Source organism: Oncorhynchus clarkii, chromosome 16 (genome assembly GCF_045791955.1).
Source record: "Oncorhynchus clarkii lewisi isolate Uvic-CL-2024 chromosome 16, UVic_Ocla_1.0, whole genome shotgun sequence".
Taxonomy (NCBI): domain Eukaryota; kingdom Metazoa; phylum Chordata; class Actinopteri; order Salmoniformes; family Salmonidae; genus Oncorhynchus; species Oncorhynchus clarkii.
The window spans coordinates 2,596,128-2,613,387 of record NC_092162.1 but is presented as its reverse complement, the minus strand read 5'-3'; the positions used below and the strand labels follow the sequence as shown (position 1 = coordinate 2,613,387).

At 46.5% G+C, this 17,260-nt stretch overlaps 1 protein-coding gene across 1 annotated transcript in view; it reads left to right on the top strand.

Moving 5' to 3' along the window:
• Window positions 1-253: 253 nt before the first annotated feature.
• The window catches only part of LOC139367870 (spastin-like), a 28,354-nt gene continuing 11,347 nt past the window's right edge, over window positions 254-17,260 (top strand). The window contains exons 1-14 of the mRNA XM_071106218.1: window positions 254-783; window positions 1,007-1,090; window positions 1,201-1,284; window positions 2,202-2,362; window positions 2,895-3,031; window positions 3,949-4,042; window positions 10,383-10,457; window positions 10,707-10,778; window positions 12,132-12,207; window positions 12,916-13,007; window positions 13,574-13,653; window positions 15,048-15,090; window positions 15,241-15,320; window positions 15,428-15,498. Coding sequence (XP_070962319.1) covers window positions 666-783; window positions 1,007-1,090; window positions 1,201-1,284; window positions 2,202-2,362; window positions 2,895-3,031; window positions 3,949-4,042; window positions 10,383-10,457; window positions 10,707-10,778; window positions 12,132-12,207; window positions 12,916-13,007; window positions 13,574-13,653; window positions 15,048-15,090; window positions 15,241-15,320; window positions 15,428-15,498 — 1,267 coding nt within the window. The 5' untranslated portion in view covers window positions 254-665. The remainder of the gene's footprint in view (window positions 784-1,006; window positions 1,091-1,200; window positions 1,285-2,201; window positions 2,363-2,894; window positions 3,032-3,948; window positions 4,043-10,382; window positions 10,458-10,706; window positions 10,779-12,131; window positions 12,208-12,915; window positions 13,008-13,573; window positions 13,654-15,047; window positions 15,091-15,240; window positions 15,321-15,427; window positions 15,499-17,260) is intronic.

Here is a 17,260-nt window from a genome sequence, read left to right as displayed (position 1 = left end):
ACTTATATATCAGTACACTCGTAAGAACCTAAACATTACGACACGTTTATTCGATTAAATAAAACACAAGTAACAAATAAACCATTCAATTGTGTTTAATTAACCAAACGCGACACTCATTGACCTGCATACAAAACTCGCCGCTGGTTGAGCGGGGAAAAAAGTGAACCTGGAGATGACAGATTTTCTGTCCAGTTATCCCTCTCGCTTCGCATCTTCCCCTGTTATTTCTAAAATAAAATAAACGAATATTACATTACTTTTGGTATGCCACGGTAAACTTCCACCCTATTTATCTACTGTCAGTGCGTATCGATTTACGTGACCGTATTACATTATATTTGCGCGACACTTATTACCGTATTTAGGATCTTGTTTAAATGTTCGACAAGTGCGCTAGTTCCACGCATGCGTAACGCCAACTTCCTGTTTCAACAAAACACCGATGTCTTGGAACTGTGTGGACTGGGTCTTTGCATTGGTTTTGATATTATTGTAAAAATAGACACGATCATCGGTCGGATATGAAAATGGTTAGAGATACAATAATACATTGCTGAGTTCGCTGACGCCATTTTCTGGTGTTTGGCCCTCTCTGTTTACTCCTGCATTTGAGATTCTGATGTAGCTAGCGACTGTAACTAGTTGTAAATTATTTCACTACCATGTCGGCCAAAGTTAGGGCGGGGGACAGCAACGACAACGGAGAAATCATTAGAAACTACCATAAACGAGCATTTGAATACATATCCGTGGCACTAAAGATCGATGAAGATGACAAAGGTTGAATGCATCTCCTTATCTTTAAAAAATATATATATTTTATATGTTCATCACACATTAGTAGCTTCGATGAAACCAAGAGAGTTTTACAATGTCAAAACTCTTGGTTGCATCGAAGCCAATCGTACATGTTGTGTGACTATGCAATTGCTCACTGGGAGTGTCTGTCTGTCTGTCTACTCTCTATCTCTCTGTGACTGAGCCTGTGGGTTTGTTATGGCAGGTGTCAAGGAGGAGGCAGTACAGTGGTATCAGAAAGGCATTGCAGAGCTTCAAAGGGGTATTGCTATTGAAGTCACAGGACAAGGTAAGCTAATTCCAAGCTCATTATCTTTCAAGTTAATATGAGTTTGTGTTGTGGCCGTTGGCCAGTGACCACGTTTCGTTGTCTTTCACTTTCTTTCACTTGCACTTTAGGAGAACATTGTGATCGTTCGAAGAGGCTTCAAACTAAGATGATCAACAATCTCACCATGGCAAAGGACCGACTCGCTCTTCTAGGTCAGCTCTCTGACGATGTTGAGAATGTTGTTTTAGATTGTATCACGTCATGATGACTTCCCATTCTGGTAATATATGAGGCATGCTGCAGTCTTCATGATGACTTCCCATTCTGGTAATATATGAGGCATGCGGCAGTCTTCATGATGTCTTCCCATTCTGGTAATATATGAGGCATGCTGCAGTCTTCATGATGACTTCCCATTCTGGTAATATATGAGGCATGCTGCAGTCTTCATGATGTCTTCCCATTCTGGTAATATATGAGGCATGCTGCAGTCTTCATGATGACTTCCCATTCTGGTAATATATGAGGCATGCTGCAGTCTTCATGATGACTTCCCATTCTGGTAATATATGAGGCATGCTGCAGTCTTCATGATGTCTTCCCATTCTGGTAATATATGAGGCATGCTGCAGTCTTCATGATGTCTTCCCATTCTGGTAATATATGAGGCATGCTGCAGTCTTCTCTCATAACACTTTGAAGTGATTCCACACTTAGATTTTGAGCTATACAGATTTGTGTTGTAAATAAATCCCTGACTAAGATCAGTACTTCTCACTCACTCACTCAAAAAGGTTTAAAAGAGATTGACATTTCAATTGTTATATTAGCAGCTATGTGTTTTAGCAATTTGCAAATAGTTATATTACTAATGTTTTTTTAATTTAAAATTTAACCTTGTAGAGTCTCTCTCTCCATTCTCGCTTACTCTCTCTCAACCTGTCTCTCTCCATCCTCTCTCCCTCACCCTCTCTCTCTCTCTGTCCTTTCTCTCTCACCCTCTCTCTCTCTCCGTCCTTTCTCTCTCAAACTCTCTCTCTCCACCCTCTCTCTCTCACCCTCTCTCTCTCTCTCCATCCTCTCTCTTTCACCCTCTGTCTCTCTCTCCATCCTCTCTCTCTCGCCACAGAAGGTACATCAGCGTCTAAAACGAGCCACAGCCCTCAGAGTCCACCAGGCCATCTCCCTACCCCTCCAGTGAGGCCTACTGGTCCAAAGAACAAGCCAGGCCCAGGACCAGGTCACAGTAAGCCAGCAAGCACTGGCTCAAGCAGGACCAACAATATCAAGGTATCCCTGGTACAGGTCCTGTCCCTGGTCCCACTAAAGTACAGGCCTTGTCCTGTCTCTGTCCCTGGTCCCATTAAAGTACAGGCCTTGTCCTGTCTCTGTCCCTGGTCCCATTAAAGTACAGGCCTTGTCCTGTCCCTGTCCCTGGTCCTATTAAAGTACAAGCCTTGTCCTGTCCCTGGTCCCATTAAAATACAGGCCTTGTCCTGTCCCTGTCCCTGGTCCTATTAAAGTACAAGCCTTGTCCTGTCCCTGGTCCCATTAAAATACAGGCCTTGTCCTGTCTCTGTCCCTGGTCCCATTAAAATACAGGCCTTGTTCTATCCCCGTCCCCTATCCTCTAGTCCCATAAATGATGTAGTCCTAGTTTTATAACCTCCCCGCTAACAGTTTATGGAAAACGTTTCTGAGTCGTAATTTGTCTTAAATACTGTTTCAAATGGGACGTTGTTGCTCATAGTGTATCCTGTTTGTTTTATGTGTATTTTTATGGTCCTATGATATTGTGCACTTACGGAGTGATCTCTCTAAGGTTGTCCCTCGGGCTGCAGGGAGAGGACAGAATGGTAGACCAGCAGCATTGATGGAACCACAGAAGAGGGATATGAAGAACTTCAAGAATGTGGACAGCAAGTTGGCCAGCTTCATACTGAATGAAATCGTAGACGGGTAGGATAGATGAGCAATCTGTGTAGCCCGGTCCCCGGAGCTATCTGTGTAGCCCGGTCCCCGGAGCGATCTGTGTAGCCCGGTCCCCGGAGCGATCTGTGTAGCCCGGTCCCCGGAGCGATCTGTGTAGCCCGGTCCCCGGAGCGATCTGTGTAGCCCGGTCCCCGGAGCGATCTGTGTAGCCCGGTCCCCGGAGCGATCTGTGTAGCCCGGTCCCCGGAGCGATCTGTGTAGCCCGGTCCCCGGAGCTATCTGTGTAGCCCGGTCCATGGAGTTTTCCGCTTAGCCATGTCCCCGGAGCGATCCGCGTAGCCCGGTCCCCGGAGCGATCCGCGTAGCCCGGTCCCCGGAGCGATCCGCGTAGCCCGGTCCCCGGAGCGATCCGCGTAGCCATGTCCCCGGAGCGATCCGCGTAGCCCGGTCCCCGGAGCGATCCGCGTAGCCCGGTCCCCGGAGCGATCCGCGTAGCCCGGTCCCCGGAGCGATCCGCGTAGCCCGGTCCCCGGAGCGATCCGCGTAGCCCGGTCCCCGGAGCGATCCGCGTAGCCCGGTCCCCGGAGCGATCCGCGTAGCCCGGTCCCCGGAGCGATCCGCGTAGTCTTTTGGTCATTGTCGGGGGAGTTGGCTATACAGAACTAACAGACGTGTGACCAGGCTATGACGGAGAAGACCCTCAGCACATTCAATGGAGGGATTCTAGAGTCAATGATAGTGGATAGCGCTGTGGACTGCAGTCAGGATCAAATTACACGTTGATTCTTGGGGACGCCCTGACGTCAAAATCTTAGACTTTTGAGGCGGCACACACTGATACTTTTGTTAAGGCGGGTTTCTAGCTCTCCTTTATTTACAACCCATGACTGTAATTGAGACTGCTGTGGTTCTGGAGTCATTTAAACATTGTGTGTGTATTTCAGTGGGTCATCAGTGAGCTTTGAAGACATAGCGGGTCAGGAGCTGGCTAAACAAGCTCTTCAGGAGATAGTTATCCTGCCTGCACTCAGACCTGAGGTGAACATGTTTGCTTTCTACTCTGTGTTTATGAGCTGCTGTCTGTCAGTTATGCCTGATTCTCATTCGAGGGTCAAACCCGACCCAAGCTGAGCTGCTTCGGTCGGGTCTGTTTACACATCCCCTATTGTGGAAATCAGGCTTCACAGTTGTCTTGTTGTCTCTTGTCCAGTCTGTCTCTAGCCAAATCAAATCAAAGTTTATTTGTCACGTGCGGCGAATACAACAGGTGTAGTAGACCTGACATTGGTGTAGACCTTACAGTGAAATACAACAGGTGTAGTAGACCTGACATTGGTATAGACCTTACAGTGAAATGCTTACTTACAGCCCCTAACCAACAGTGCAATTTTTAAGGTATTAGGTGAACAATAGATAAGTAAGGTAATAATAAATAACAGTGAATAATTACAGTAGAGGGGCTCTATACAGTAGAGGGGCTCTATACAGTAGAGGGGCTCTATACAGTAGGGGGGCTCTATACAGTAGGGGGGCTCTATACAGTAGGGGGGCTCTATACAGTAGGGGGGCTCTATACAGTAGGGGGGCTCTATACAGTAGAGGGGCTCTATACAGTAGGGGGGCTCTATACAGTAGAGGGGCTCTATACAGTAGAGGGGCTCTATACAGTAGGGGGGCTCTATACAGTAGGGGGGCTCTATACAGTAGGGGGGCTCTATACAGTAGGGGGGCTCTATACAGTAGAGGGGCTCTATACAGTAGGGGGGCTCTATACAGTAGAGGGGCTCTATACAGTAGAGGGGCTCTATACAGTAGAGGGGCTCTATACAGTAGGGGGGCTCTATACAGTAGGGGGGCTCTATACAGTAGGGGGGCTCTATACAGTAGGGGGGCTCTATACAGTAGGGGGGCTCTATACAGTAGAGGGGCTCTATACATTAGGGGGGCTCTATACATTAGGGGGGCTCTATACATTAGGGGCTATATACAATAGAGAGGCTATATACAGTAGAGAGGCTATATACAGTAGAGAGGCTATATACAGACACCGGTTAGGCCTCCTTTTCCAGTAGTCCACAATCATCTCCTTTGTCTTGGTTACGTTGAGGGAGAGTTTGTCTATAGTGTTGTCTCTAGTCCAGTCTATAGTGTTGTCTCTAGTCAAGTCTATAGTGTTGTCTCTACTCCAGTCTATAGTGGTGTTGTCTCTAGTCCAGTCTATAGTGGTGTTGTCTCTAGTCCAGTCTATGGTGGTGTTGTCTCTAGTCCAGTCTATAGTGGTGTTGTCTCTAGTCCAGTCTATGGTGGTGTTGTCTCTAGTCCAGTCTATAGTGTTGTCTCTACTCCAGTCTATAGTGTTGTCTCTACTCCAGTCTATAGTGGTGTTGTCTCTAGTCCAGTCTATAGTGGTGTTGTCTCTAGTCCAGTCTATGGTGGTGTTGTCTCTACTCCAGTCTATAGTGGCGTTGTCTCTAGTCCAGTCTATGGTGGTGTTGTCTCTACTCCAGTCTATAGTGGTGTTGTCTATAGTAGTGTTGTCTCTAGTCCAGTCTATGGTGGCGTTGTCTCTAGTCCAGTCTATGGTGGTGTTGTCTCTACTCCAGTCTATAGTGTTGTCTCTACTCCAGTCTATAGTGGTGTTGTCCCTACTCCAGTCTATGGTGATGTTGTCTCTACTCCAGTCTATGGTGATGTTGTCTCTAGTCCAGTCTATGGTGATGTTGTCTCTAGTCCAGTCTATAGTGTTGTCTCTACTCCAGTCTATAGTGTTGTCTATAGTGGTGTTGTCTCTAGTCCAGTCTATAGTGGTGTTGTCTCTAGTCCAGTCTATAGTGGTGTTGTCTCTAGTCCAGTCTATAGTGGTGTTGTCTCTAGTCCAGTCTATAGTGGTGTTGTCTCTACTCCAGTCTATAGTGGTGTTGTCTCTACTCCAGTCTATAGTGGTGTTGTCTCTACTCCAGTCTATGGTGATGTTGTCTCTAGTCCAGTCTATAGTGTTGTCCCTACTCCAGTCTATGGTGGTGTTGTCTCTAGTCCAGTCTATAGTGGTGTTGTCTCTAGTCCAGTCTATGGTGATGTTGTCTCTAGTCCAGTCTATAGTGTTGTCTCTACTCCAGTCTATAGTGTTGTCTATAGTGGTGTTGTCTCTAGTCCAGTCTATAGTGGTGTTGTCTCTAGTCCAGTCTATAGTGGTGTTGTCTCTAGTCCAGTCTATAGTGGTGTTGTCTCTACTCCAGTCTATAGTGGTGTTGTCTCTAAATCAAATCAAATCAAATCAAATTTTATTTGTCACATACACATGGTTAGCAGATGTTAATGCGAGTGTAGCGAAATGCTTGTGCTTCTAGTTCCGACAATGCAGTAATAACAAGTAATCTAACTAACAATTCCAAAACTACTGTCTTGTACACAGTGTAAGGGGATAAAGAATATGTACATAAGGATATATGAATGAGTGATGGTACAGAGCAGCATAGGCAAGATACAGTAGATGGTATCGGGTACAGTATGTACAAATGAGATGAGTATGTAAACAAAGTGGCATAGTATAGTATAAAGTGGCTAGTGATACATGTATTACATAAGGATACCGTCGATGATATAGAGTACAGTATATACGTATGCGTATGAGATGAATAATGTAGGGTAAGTAACATTTATATAAGGTAGCATTGTTTAAAGTGGCTAGTGATATATTTACATCATTTCCCATCAATTCCCATTATTAAAGTGGCTGGAGTTGAGTCAGTGTCAGTGTGTTGGCAGCAGCCACTCAGTGTTAGTGGTGGCTGTTTAACAGTCTGATGGCCTTGAGATAGAAGCTGTTTTTCAGTCTCTCGGTCCCAGCTTTGATGCACCTGTACTGACCTCGCCTTCTGGATGATAGCGGGGTGAACAGGCAGTGGCTCGGGTGGTTGATGTCCTTGATGATCTTTATGGCCTTCCTGTGACATCGGGTGGTGTAGGTGTCCTGGAGGGCAGGTAGTTTGCCCCCGGTGATGCGTTGTGCAGACCTCACTACCCTCTGGAGAGCCTTACGGTTGAGGGCGGTGCAGTTGCCATACCAGGCGGTGATACAGCCCGCCAGGATGCTCTCGATTGTGCATCTGTAGAAGTTTGTGAGTGCTTTTGGTGACAAGCCGAATTTCTTCAGCCTCCTGAGGTTGAAGAGGCGCTGCTGCGCCTTCTTCACGATGCTGTCTGTGTGAGTGGACCAATTCAGTTTGTCTGTGATGTGTATGCCGAGGAACTTAAAACTTGCTACCCTCTCCACTACTGTTCCATCGATGTGGATAGGGGGGTGTTCCCTCTGCTGTTTCCTGAAGTCCACAATCATCTCCTTAATTTTGTTGACGTTGAGTGTGAGGTTGTTTTCCTGACACCACACTCCGAGGGCCCTCACCTCCTCCCTGTAGGCCGTCTCATCGTTGTTGGTAATCAAGCCTACCACTGTTGTGTCGTCCGCAAACTTGATGATTGAGTTGGAGGCGTGCGTGGCCACGCAGTCGTGGGTGAACAGGGAGTACAGGAGAGGGCTCAGAACGCAACCTTGTGGGGCCCCAGTGTTGAGGATCAGCGGGGAGGAGATGTTGTTGCCTACCCTCACCACCTGGGGGCGGCCCGTCAGGAAGTCCAGTACCCAGTTGCACAGGGCGGGGTCGAGACCCAGGGTCTCGAGCTTGATGACGAGCTTGGAGGGTACTATGGTGTTGAATGCCGAGCTGTAGTCGATGAACAGCATTCTCACATAGGTATTCCTCTTGTCCAGATGGGTTAGGGCAGTGTGCAGTGTGGTTGAGATTGCATCGTCTGTGGACCTATTTGGGCGGTAAGCAAATTGGAGTGGGTCTAGGGTGTCAGGTAGGGTGGAGGTGATATGGTCCTTGACTAGTCTCTCAAAGCACTTCATGATGATGGATGTGAGTGCTACGGGGCGGTAGTCATTTAGCTCAGTTACCTTAGCTTTCTTGGGAACAGGAACAATGGTGGCCCTCTTGAAGCATGTGGGAACAGCAGACTGGTATAGGGATTGATTGAATATGTCCGTAAACACACCGGCCAGCTGGTCTGCGCATGCTCTGAGGGCGCGGCTGGGGATGCCATCTGGGCCTGCAGCCTTGCGAGGGTTAACACGTTTAAATGTCTTACTCACCTCGGCTGCAGTGAAGGAGAGACCGCATGTTTTCGTTGCAGGCCGTGTCAGTGGCACTGTATTGTCCTCAAAGCGGGCAAAAAAGTTATTTAGTCTGCCTGGGAGCAAGACATCCTGGTCCGTGACTGGGCTGGGTTTCTTCCTGTAGTCCGTGATTGACTGTAGACCCTGCCACATGCCTCTTGTGTCTGAGCCGTTGAATTGAGATTCTACTTTGTCTCTGTACTGGCGCTTAGCTTGTTTGATAGCCTTGCGGAGGGAATAGCTGCACTGTTTGTATTCGGTCATGTTACCAGACACCTTGCCCTGATTAAAAGCAGTGGTTCGCGCTTTCAGTTTCACACGAATGCTGCCATCAATCCACGGTTTCTGGTTAGGGAATGTTTTAATCGTTGCTATGGGAACGACATCTTCAACGCACGTTCTAATGAACTCGCACACCGAATCAGCGTATTCGTCAATGTTGTTATCTGACGCAATACGAAACATCTCCCAGTCCACGTGATGGAAGCAGTCTTGGAGTGTGGAGTCAGCTTGGTCGGACCAGCGTTGGACAGACCTCAGCGTGGGAGCCTCTTGTTTTAGTTTCTGTCTGTAGGCAGGGATCAACAAAATGGAGTCGTGGTCAGCTTTTCCGAAAGGGGGGCGGGGCAGGGCCTTATATGCGTCGCGGAAGTTAGAGTAACAATGGTCCAAGGTCTTTCCTCCCCTGGTTGCGCAATCGATATGCTGATAAAATTTGGGGAGTCTTGTTTTCAGATTAGCCTTGTTAAAATCCCCAGCTACAATGAATGCAGCCTCCGGATAAATTGTTTCCAGTTTGCAGAGAGTTAAATAAAGTTCGTTCAGAGCCATCGATGTGTCTGCTTGGGGGGGGATATATACGGCTGTGATTATAATCGAAGAGAATTCTCTTGGTAGATAATGCGGTCTACATTTGATTGTGAGGAATTCTAAATCAGGTGAACAGAAGGATTTGAGTTCCTGTATGTTTCTTTCATCGCACCATGTCACGTTAGTCATAAGGCATACGCCCCCGCCCCTCTTTTTACCAGAAAGATGTTTTTTCCTGTCTGCGCGATGCGTGGAGAAACCTGTTGGCTGCACCGCTTCGGATTGCGTCTCTCCAGTAAGCCACGTTTCCGTGAAGCAAAGAACGTTACAGTCTCTGATGTCCCTCTGGAATGCTACCCTTGCTCGGATTTCATCAACCTTGTTGTCAAGAGACTGGGCATTGGCAAGAAGAATGCTAGGGAGTGGTGCGCGCTGTGCCCGTCTCCGGAGTCTGACCAGAAGACCGCCTCGTTTCCCTCTCTTTCGGAGTCGTTTTTTTGGGTCGCTGCATAGGATCCACTCCGTTGTCCTGTTTGTAAGGCAGAACACAGGATCCGCGTCGCGAAAAACATATTCTTGGTCGTACTGATGGTGAGTTGATGCTGATCTTATATTCAGTAGTTCTTCTCGACTGTATGTAATGAAACCTAAGATGACCTGGGGTACTAATGTAAGAAATAACACGTAAAAAAACAAAAAACTGCATAGTTTCCTAGGAACGCGAAGCGAGGCGGCCATCTCTGTCGGCGCCGGAAGTACTCCTCTACTCCAGTCTATAGTGGTGTTGTCTCTACTCCAGTCTATAGTGGTGTTATCTCTACTCCAGTCTATATTGGTGTTGTCTCTAGTCCAGTCTATAGTGGTGTTGTCTCTAGTCCAGTCTATAGCGTTGTCTCTACTCCAGTCTATGGTGATGTTGTCTCTAGTCCAGTCTATGGTGATGTCTCTAGTCCAGTCTATGGTGATGTCTCTAGTCCAGTCTATAGTGTTGTCTCTACTCCAGTCTATAGTGGTGTTGTCTCTAGTCCAGTCTATAGTGGTGTTGTCTCTAGTCCAGTCTATAGTGTTGTCTCTACTCCAGTCTATAGTGTTGTCTCTACTCCAGTCTATGGTGGTGTTGTCTCTAGTCCAGTCTATAGTGTTGTCTCTACTCCAGTCTATGGTGGTGTTGTCTCTAGTCCAGTCTATAGTGTTGTCTCTAGTCCAGTCTATAGTGGTGTCTCTAGTCCAGTCTATGGTGGTGTTATCTCTAGTCCAGTCTATGGTGGTGTTGTCTCTAGTCCAGTCTATAGTGGTGTTGTCTCTAGTCCAGTCTATAGTGTTGTCTCTAGTCCAGTCTATGGTGGTGTTGTCTCTACTCCAGTCTATGGTGTTGTGTTGGTCCCCCTCTAGCTGTTCACTGGTCTCAGATCCCCGGCACGAGGTCTGCTCCTCTTCGGTCCCCCAGGCAACGGAAAGACCATGCTGGTGAGTCAAATGTTTGTGACCATCAAATGACATCACATGGTGTTGACTGCATGTTGAAGACATTATGTCTCTCTACCTCATGATAATAAATGTATCTATTGTGTCCCTCTACCCAGGCCAAAGCAGTAGAAATGGAGTCATCTTTCTCATGATAATGATTGATCTCTTCTGTCCCTCTACCCAGGCCAAAGCAGTAGAAATGGAGTCCTCTTTCTCATGATAATTGATCTGTTTTGTCCCTCTACCCAGGCCAAAGCAGTAGCCATGGAGTCCCATGCCACCTTTTTTAACATCAGTGCTTCCAGTCTGACCTCTAAATGGGTGAGGAGTCTTAAGACTGTGGTCATTTACTGTGTCCAAAATGGCACCCTATTCTCTGGGCAGTGGACTACTGTTGACCAGGGTAGTGGACTACTGTGGACTACTGTTGACCAGGGTAGTGGACTACTGTGGACTACTGTTGACCAGGGTAGTGGACTGCTGTTGACCAGGGTCTATAGGGTAGTAGGCTACTGTAGACCAGGGTAGTGTGCTACTGTAGACCAGGGAAGTGGGCTACTGTAGACCAGGGAAGTGGGCTACTGTAGACCAGGGTAGTGGGCTACTGTTGACCAGGGTAGTGGACTACTGTAGACCAGGATAGTGGGCTACTGTAGACCAGGGTAGTGGGCTACTGTTGACCAGGGTCTATAGGGTAGTGGACTACTGTTGACCAGAGTAGTAGACTACTGTTGACCAGGGTAGTAGACTACTGTTGACCAGGGTAGTGGACTACTGTTGACCAGGGTAGTGGACTACTGTAGACCAGGGTAGTGGACTACTGTAGACCAGGGTAGTGGACTACTGTAGACCTGGGTAGTGGACTACTGTAGACCAGGGTAGTGGACTACTGTAGACCAGGGTAGTGGACTACTGTAGACCAGGGTAGTGGACTACTGTAGACCAGGGTAGTGGACTACTGTAGACCAGGGTAGTGGACTACTGTAGACCAGGGTAGTGGACTACTGTAGACCAGGGTAGTGGACTACTGTAGACCAGGGTAGTGGACTACTGTAGACCAGGGTAGTGGACTACTGTAGACCAGGGTAGTGGACTACTGTAGACCAGGGTAGTGGACTACTGTAGACCAGGGTAGTGGACTACTGTAGACCAGGGTAGTGGACTACTGTTGACCAGGGTCTATAGGGTAGTGGACTACTGTTGACCAGAGTAGTGGACTACTGTAGACCAGGGTAGTGGACTACTGTTGACCAGGGTCTATAGAGTAGTGGACTACTGTTGACCAGAGTAGTGGACTACTGTAGACCAGGGTAGTGGACTACTGTTGACCAGGGTAGTGGACTACTGTAGACCAGGGTAGTGGACTACTGTAGACCAGGGTAGTGGACTACTGTTGACCAGGGTCTATAGGGGAGTGGACTACTGTAGACCAGGGTCTATAGGGGAGTGGACTACTGTAGACCAGTGCCCAGGTATAAATATGTCCCAACTAGTGGCTTAGCTAACTAGCTGATCAGTTAAACTATCAATAAACAGATGGTTATAAGTCTTTAAACTGCTTATGAACTCTTTTAAAACCACTGTATAAAGTTGACCTTTTACGTTCCAGTGTAAAGTGTTCGTACCCGTAGTTGAGTACTTGAGTGACCTCTGACCTGTATCTCTCCTTCCCAGGTGGGAGAGGGAGAGAAGCTGGTCAGAGCTCTGTTTGCTGTGGCCAGAGAACTACAGCCTGCCATCATCTTCATTGGTTGGTTTGAGTGATTTTACTGTATACTCAGTAGCATCCAACAGTGATCTGACGTCCAACATTAATATTTGAACTTGACATTTTCCATTGTGTTTTGTTGTTAGTCTAGGACTAGGCTTTTAGTCTGTCCAAAGAAACCGACCGTTCACTACATTCGTTTTAATAGTGGATTGGATTTTTATAGCGACTTTCTACATAATGAGTTACTCGAAGCGCTTTACATAGTAAGGGGTGAATTGGACTAGTTAAAGATGCAGAAATCACTCTGCCATTTCCTGGTAGCTAATATTCCAATAGTTTTGCCTAATTTCAGTTTATGTGGCAAAACAAGCAGGTATAGTGTATAGAATCATTGTACCATAGAAAGCGCTTTTCTATAACCATAAATATTGTATTTTCAGCTGTTCGTAGCTGGTGTACAAAACCGAAAGTAAAAGACGCAAAAAACTAAACATAAGAACGAGAAGCATAGAACTAGCGCACATAGATCAGATGTACAGCTTCTTAGACAGGCTGTCAATGAGAGTGACAGATCTATAACTCACATTTCTATGTGAATTTGGTCAGGTCGTCCCAAAAAAAGTGACATTTTACAGCTTTTAATAAAAAATGTTTTTACCCTAGTTGTTTGTTTCTGAGAGACTGAACAGACAGTAGCTGTTCATTGACGTTGTGGTGACGTTCGCTGTCTGTTTGCCGTCCTCCCAGATGAGATCGACAGCCTGCTCTGTGAGAGACGGGAAGGAGAACACGATGCCAGTCGGCGTTTAAAAACAGAGTTTCTCATACAGTTTGACGGGGTAAGACTGTTTCCTGTATGGGTTATTAATGAGCTATAAAATACCTTATGAGTGTTTCCTGTATGGGTTATTAATGAGCTATAAGATACCTTATGAGTGTTTCCTGTATGGGTTATTAATGAGCTATAAAATACCTTATGAGTGTTTCCTGTATGGGTTATTAATGAGCTATAAAAGACCTTATGCACACTACATGACCAAAAGTATGTGGACACCTGCTCATCGAACATCTCATTCTAAAATCATGGGCATTAGTGTGGAATTGGTCCCCCCTTTGCTGCTATAACAGCCTCCACTCTTCTGGGAAGGCTTTCCACTAGATGTAGGAACATTGCTGCTATAACAGCGTCCACTCTTCTGGGAAGGCTTTCCACTAGATGTAGGAACATTGCTGTGGGGACTTGCTTCCATTCAGCCATAGGCTCATTAGTGAGGCCGTCCTCTGATGGTTGTATAAATGGTATCCTTCAACAGTCTCCTGGATGGTTGTATATATGGTATCCTTCAACAGTCTCCTGGATGGTTGTATATATGGTATCCTTCAACAGTCTCCTGGATGGTTGCAGGTGCAGTCGGAAGGGGCAGAGAGGGTTCTGGTGATGGGAGCTACAAACAGACCACAGGAGCTGGACGAAGCTGTGCTCAGGTACTGGACACAACACACACAGGAAGCTGTGCTCAGGTACTGGACACAACACACACAGGAAGCTGTGCTCAGGTACTGGACACAACACACACAGGAAGCTGTGCTCAGGTACTGGACACAACACACACAGGAAGCTGTGCTCAGGTACTGGACACAACACACACAGGAAGCTGTGCTCAGGTACTGGACACAACACACACAGGAAGCTGTGCTCAGGTACTGGATATGATGCACTGACACACAGGAAGCTGTGCTCAGGTACTGGATATGATGCACTCACACACAGGAAGCTGTGCTCAGGTACTGGATATGATGCACTCCCACACAGGAAGCTGTGCTCAGGTACTGGATATGATGCACTGACACACAGGAAGCTGTGCTCAGGTACTGGATATGATGCACTCACACACAGGAAGCTGTGCTCAAGTACTGGATATGATGCACTGACACACAGGAAGCTGTGCTCAGGTACTGGACACAACACACACAGGAAGCTGTGCTCAGGTACTGGATATGATGCACTGACACACAGGAAACATGGGAACCGGTTAATAACGCTATGCACACAAAATAAAGTTCTGAACCGGTTCAAACTAAAAATAACTAACATTTTATATCGTTCCTTTCTGTTGTTTTTTCAAACCTCTGAAATCGTTGTTTTTGGTTGTTGTTTACATTTAGCTCGACGTTTAAATGACCACTCAGTGCGGATAGAGCGGCTTGCCATGGAGCGGATTAACTATGTACAGTATGTGCATTGGGGACAGACCAGTGTAGGGCGCGAGATGTGACAAAACATTTGGCAGGTGGGGAGAGAAGGTGAAGGAGGAGGGTTTGGCTTGTAGCACTGGGCATGTTGTTATGATAAAGCATTATCTGAAATTAGGCCCACAGAATTAGACATGTGACATAGCAGCTTCTATGAAGGAAGGAACCTTTGAATGTCTTTGAACTTCCTGGTTTTGGTCCAATGTTAAGCTAGAGTTAGCTAGCTAATAAGCTTGTGTGTGCGGAGTGTCACCGGAAGTAAAATCAAAACTCGTCTTATCTTTTTTTTTGTAGTTAATAAATCCAACGCGAAAAGTGATAAATATAGTATACTTAATTAGCATTGAAAACGTTGTATCTATTATTTTCTAATAAATAATTTCTGAATCAGTCTTGTAACGTCGGTAGGCTACTGTAGCCTATGCTTCAGATGGGGAGAGGCAGGTAGCCTAAAACGGCTGGGGGAAATAACAGTTCTGTTCCAAAACCAGTATAGATCACTTTCATTCCCTGTTGTGATTCTGTTCATGTCATTTGTTTTTCTTCTGTTTTCGGTTCTGTTCCCTGAACCGGTTCAAACCCCTGGTGACAATATTTAATTTGTTATTTTGTTTTTCCCTTTACAGGCGATTTGCCAAAAGGGTGCATGTGGCCTTACCAACAGAGGAGGTAAACCCTTGTTGCATGTTTCCTCTTGGTAGGACCAACACTGAACTTTGTTATGGCTTGAGTGGTTTACTGGGTAGATTTTTTTTTTATATATAATAAAAAAAAAATAATAATTCTTCAACCAATGTTATGTGTTTGCTATCATCACAGACGCGTTTCAAGTTGCTGAAGAATCTATTGGGAAAACATGGACACCCACTCAATCAGAAGGAATTAGCCCATCTAGCAAAGTAAGTTCTCACACTACGTTACACTAGGCCACCCCCCCCCAGCATAAACCGTAGAGATAAAACTATACAACCTAAACATGCTCTAACCGAAATATAAACCTTCTCAGAATGACGGGGGGCTATTCAGGAAGTGATCTTACATCGTTGGCTAAGGATGCTGCTCTTGGACCAATCAGGGGTGAGTAAAGGCCTATATTTCAGCCTGTCCCAATGCCCAGAAGTTATGGCTATGTGCAATAGTAATAGACAATGTACCTATTATACACTATCCGGACAGTTTATTAGGTACACCTCGGATTGCTCCTACTATATAAAACAGGCAGACGGGCATCGAGGCATTCAGTTACTGTTCCACTGAATGTTCGAATGGGCTAAACTAGTGACGTTGAGCGTGGTGTGATCGTCGGTGCCAAGCAGACCGGATCCATAATCACTGAAACAGACGCCCTCCTGGGCTTTTCACGCAGGACAGCGTCTAGGGTTTCCTGAGAATGGTGTCGACAAAAAAAACCCATAAACATCCAGTCAGCGGCAGTCCTGTGGGGGAAAATGTTGATGAAAGAGGTGAAAAGGAGAAAGGCAAGAATGGTGCAAGCTAACAGGCGCGCCACATACAGGCAAATAACGGCGCAGTGCAACAGTGATGTGCAGAAAGGCAACTCGGGGATCCTTGTCAGGGATGGGCTATTGCAGCTGCCGACCACACTGGGTTCCACTCCTATCAGCTAAAAACAAGAGGAAGCAGCTCCAGTGGACAACGCCATCACCATCACTGGACAATTGAAGAGTGGAAAACCATTTCCTGGAACGTGACGGTCAGTTCAGTGTATTTGAGTGGCCTGGTCAGTCCCACACCTCGACCTAATAGAGTATAATGGGATGAGATGGAACGAGCCGTTAGCAGCATGAATATACTGCCGTCCAATCTGCAGCAACTGCATGATGCCATCGCGTCAGCATGGACCGACATCCTTGTGGAACGTTTCCGACACCTTTGTAGAATTCTCTTGAATAATCAGGCCGTTCTGGAGGCAAAGCGGAGTCCGTCCCCTGTACTAGTTGGGTGTACCTAATAAACTGTCTGGTCGGTGTATATTATAATATTGCAGCAAACTTGAGGGGGGGTTAAGGTCGCTACACTGTCTTTATGCTTTGACGATGTCGCTAAGTGTTGGGTTAAGATCTCTACAGTGTCTTTATGCCTTGACGGGATCGCTAAGTGTTGGGTTAAGGTCTCTACAGTGTCTTTATGCCTTGACGGGATCGCTAAGTGTTGGGTTAAGGTCGCTACAGTGTCTTTATGCCTTGACGAGGTCGCTAAGTGTTGGGTTAAGGTCACTACAATGTCTTTATGCCTTGACGAGGTCGCTAAGTGTTGGGTTAAGGTCGCTACAGTGTCTTTATGCCTTGACGAGGTCGCTAAGTGTCTTTATGCCTTGACGGGGTCGCTAAGTGTCTTTATGCCTTGACGGGGTCGCTAAGTGTCTTTATGCCTTGACGAGGTCGCTAAGTGTCTATGCCTTGACGAGGTCGCTAAGTGTCTTTATGCCTTGACGAGGTCGCTAAGTGTCTTTATGCCTTGACGAGGTCGCTAAGTGTCTTTATGCCTTGACGAGGTCGCTAAGTGTCTTTATGCCTTGACGAGGTCGCTAATGTTAATAATGGGATATGTAGGAGGGTGAGCCGGTCAAGGATCGATTCAGACAAGGTGGTCTATTGTATGACAAGTGACAGTTTAATTATGAGTAAAGATATCTGGTACAACGTATACGGGCCATTTCATTCGGTTCTTAAGGAACCAGCAGAAAAGAAGCGCAGATAACAGAGTGCACATGTCTCATATACAGAACAGAAAGTAGGTTGATTCTAGAAGATCGGGTCTTCGGGTTGGTTCAGGCTGAGGTGTAGTCTTCTTGGATTGGCCCTGTTGGGCCGTCCGT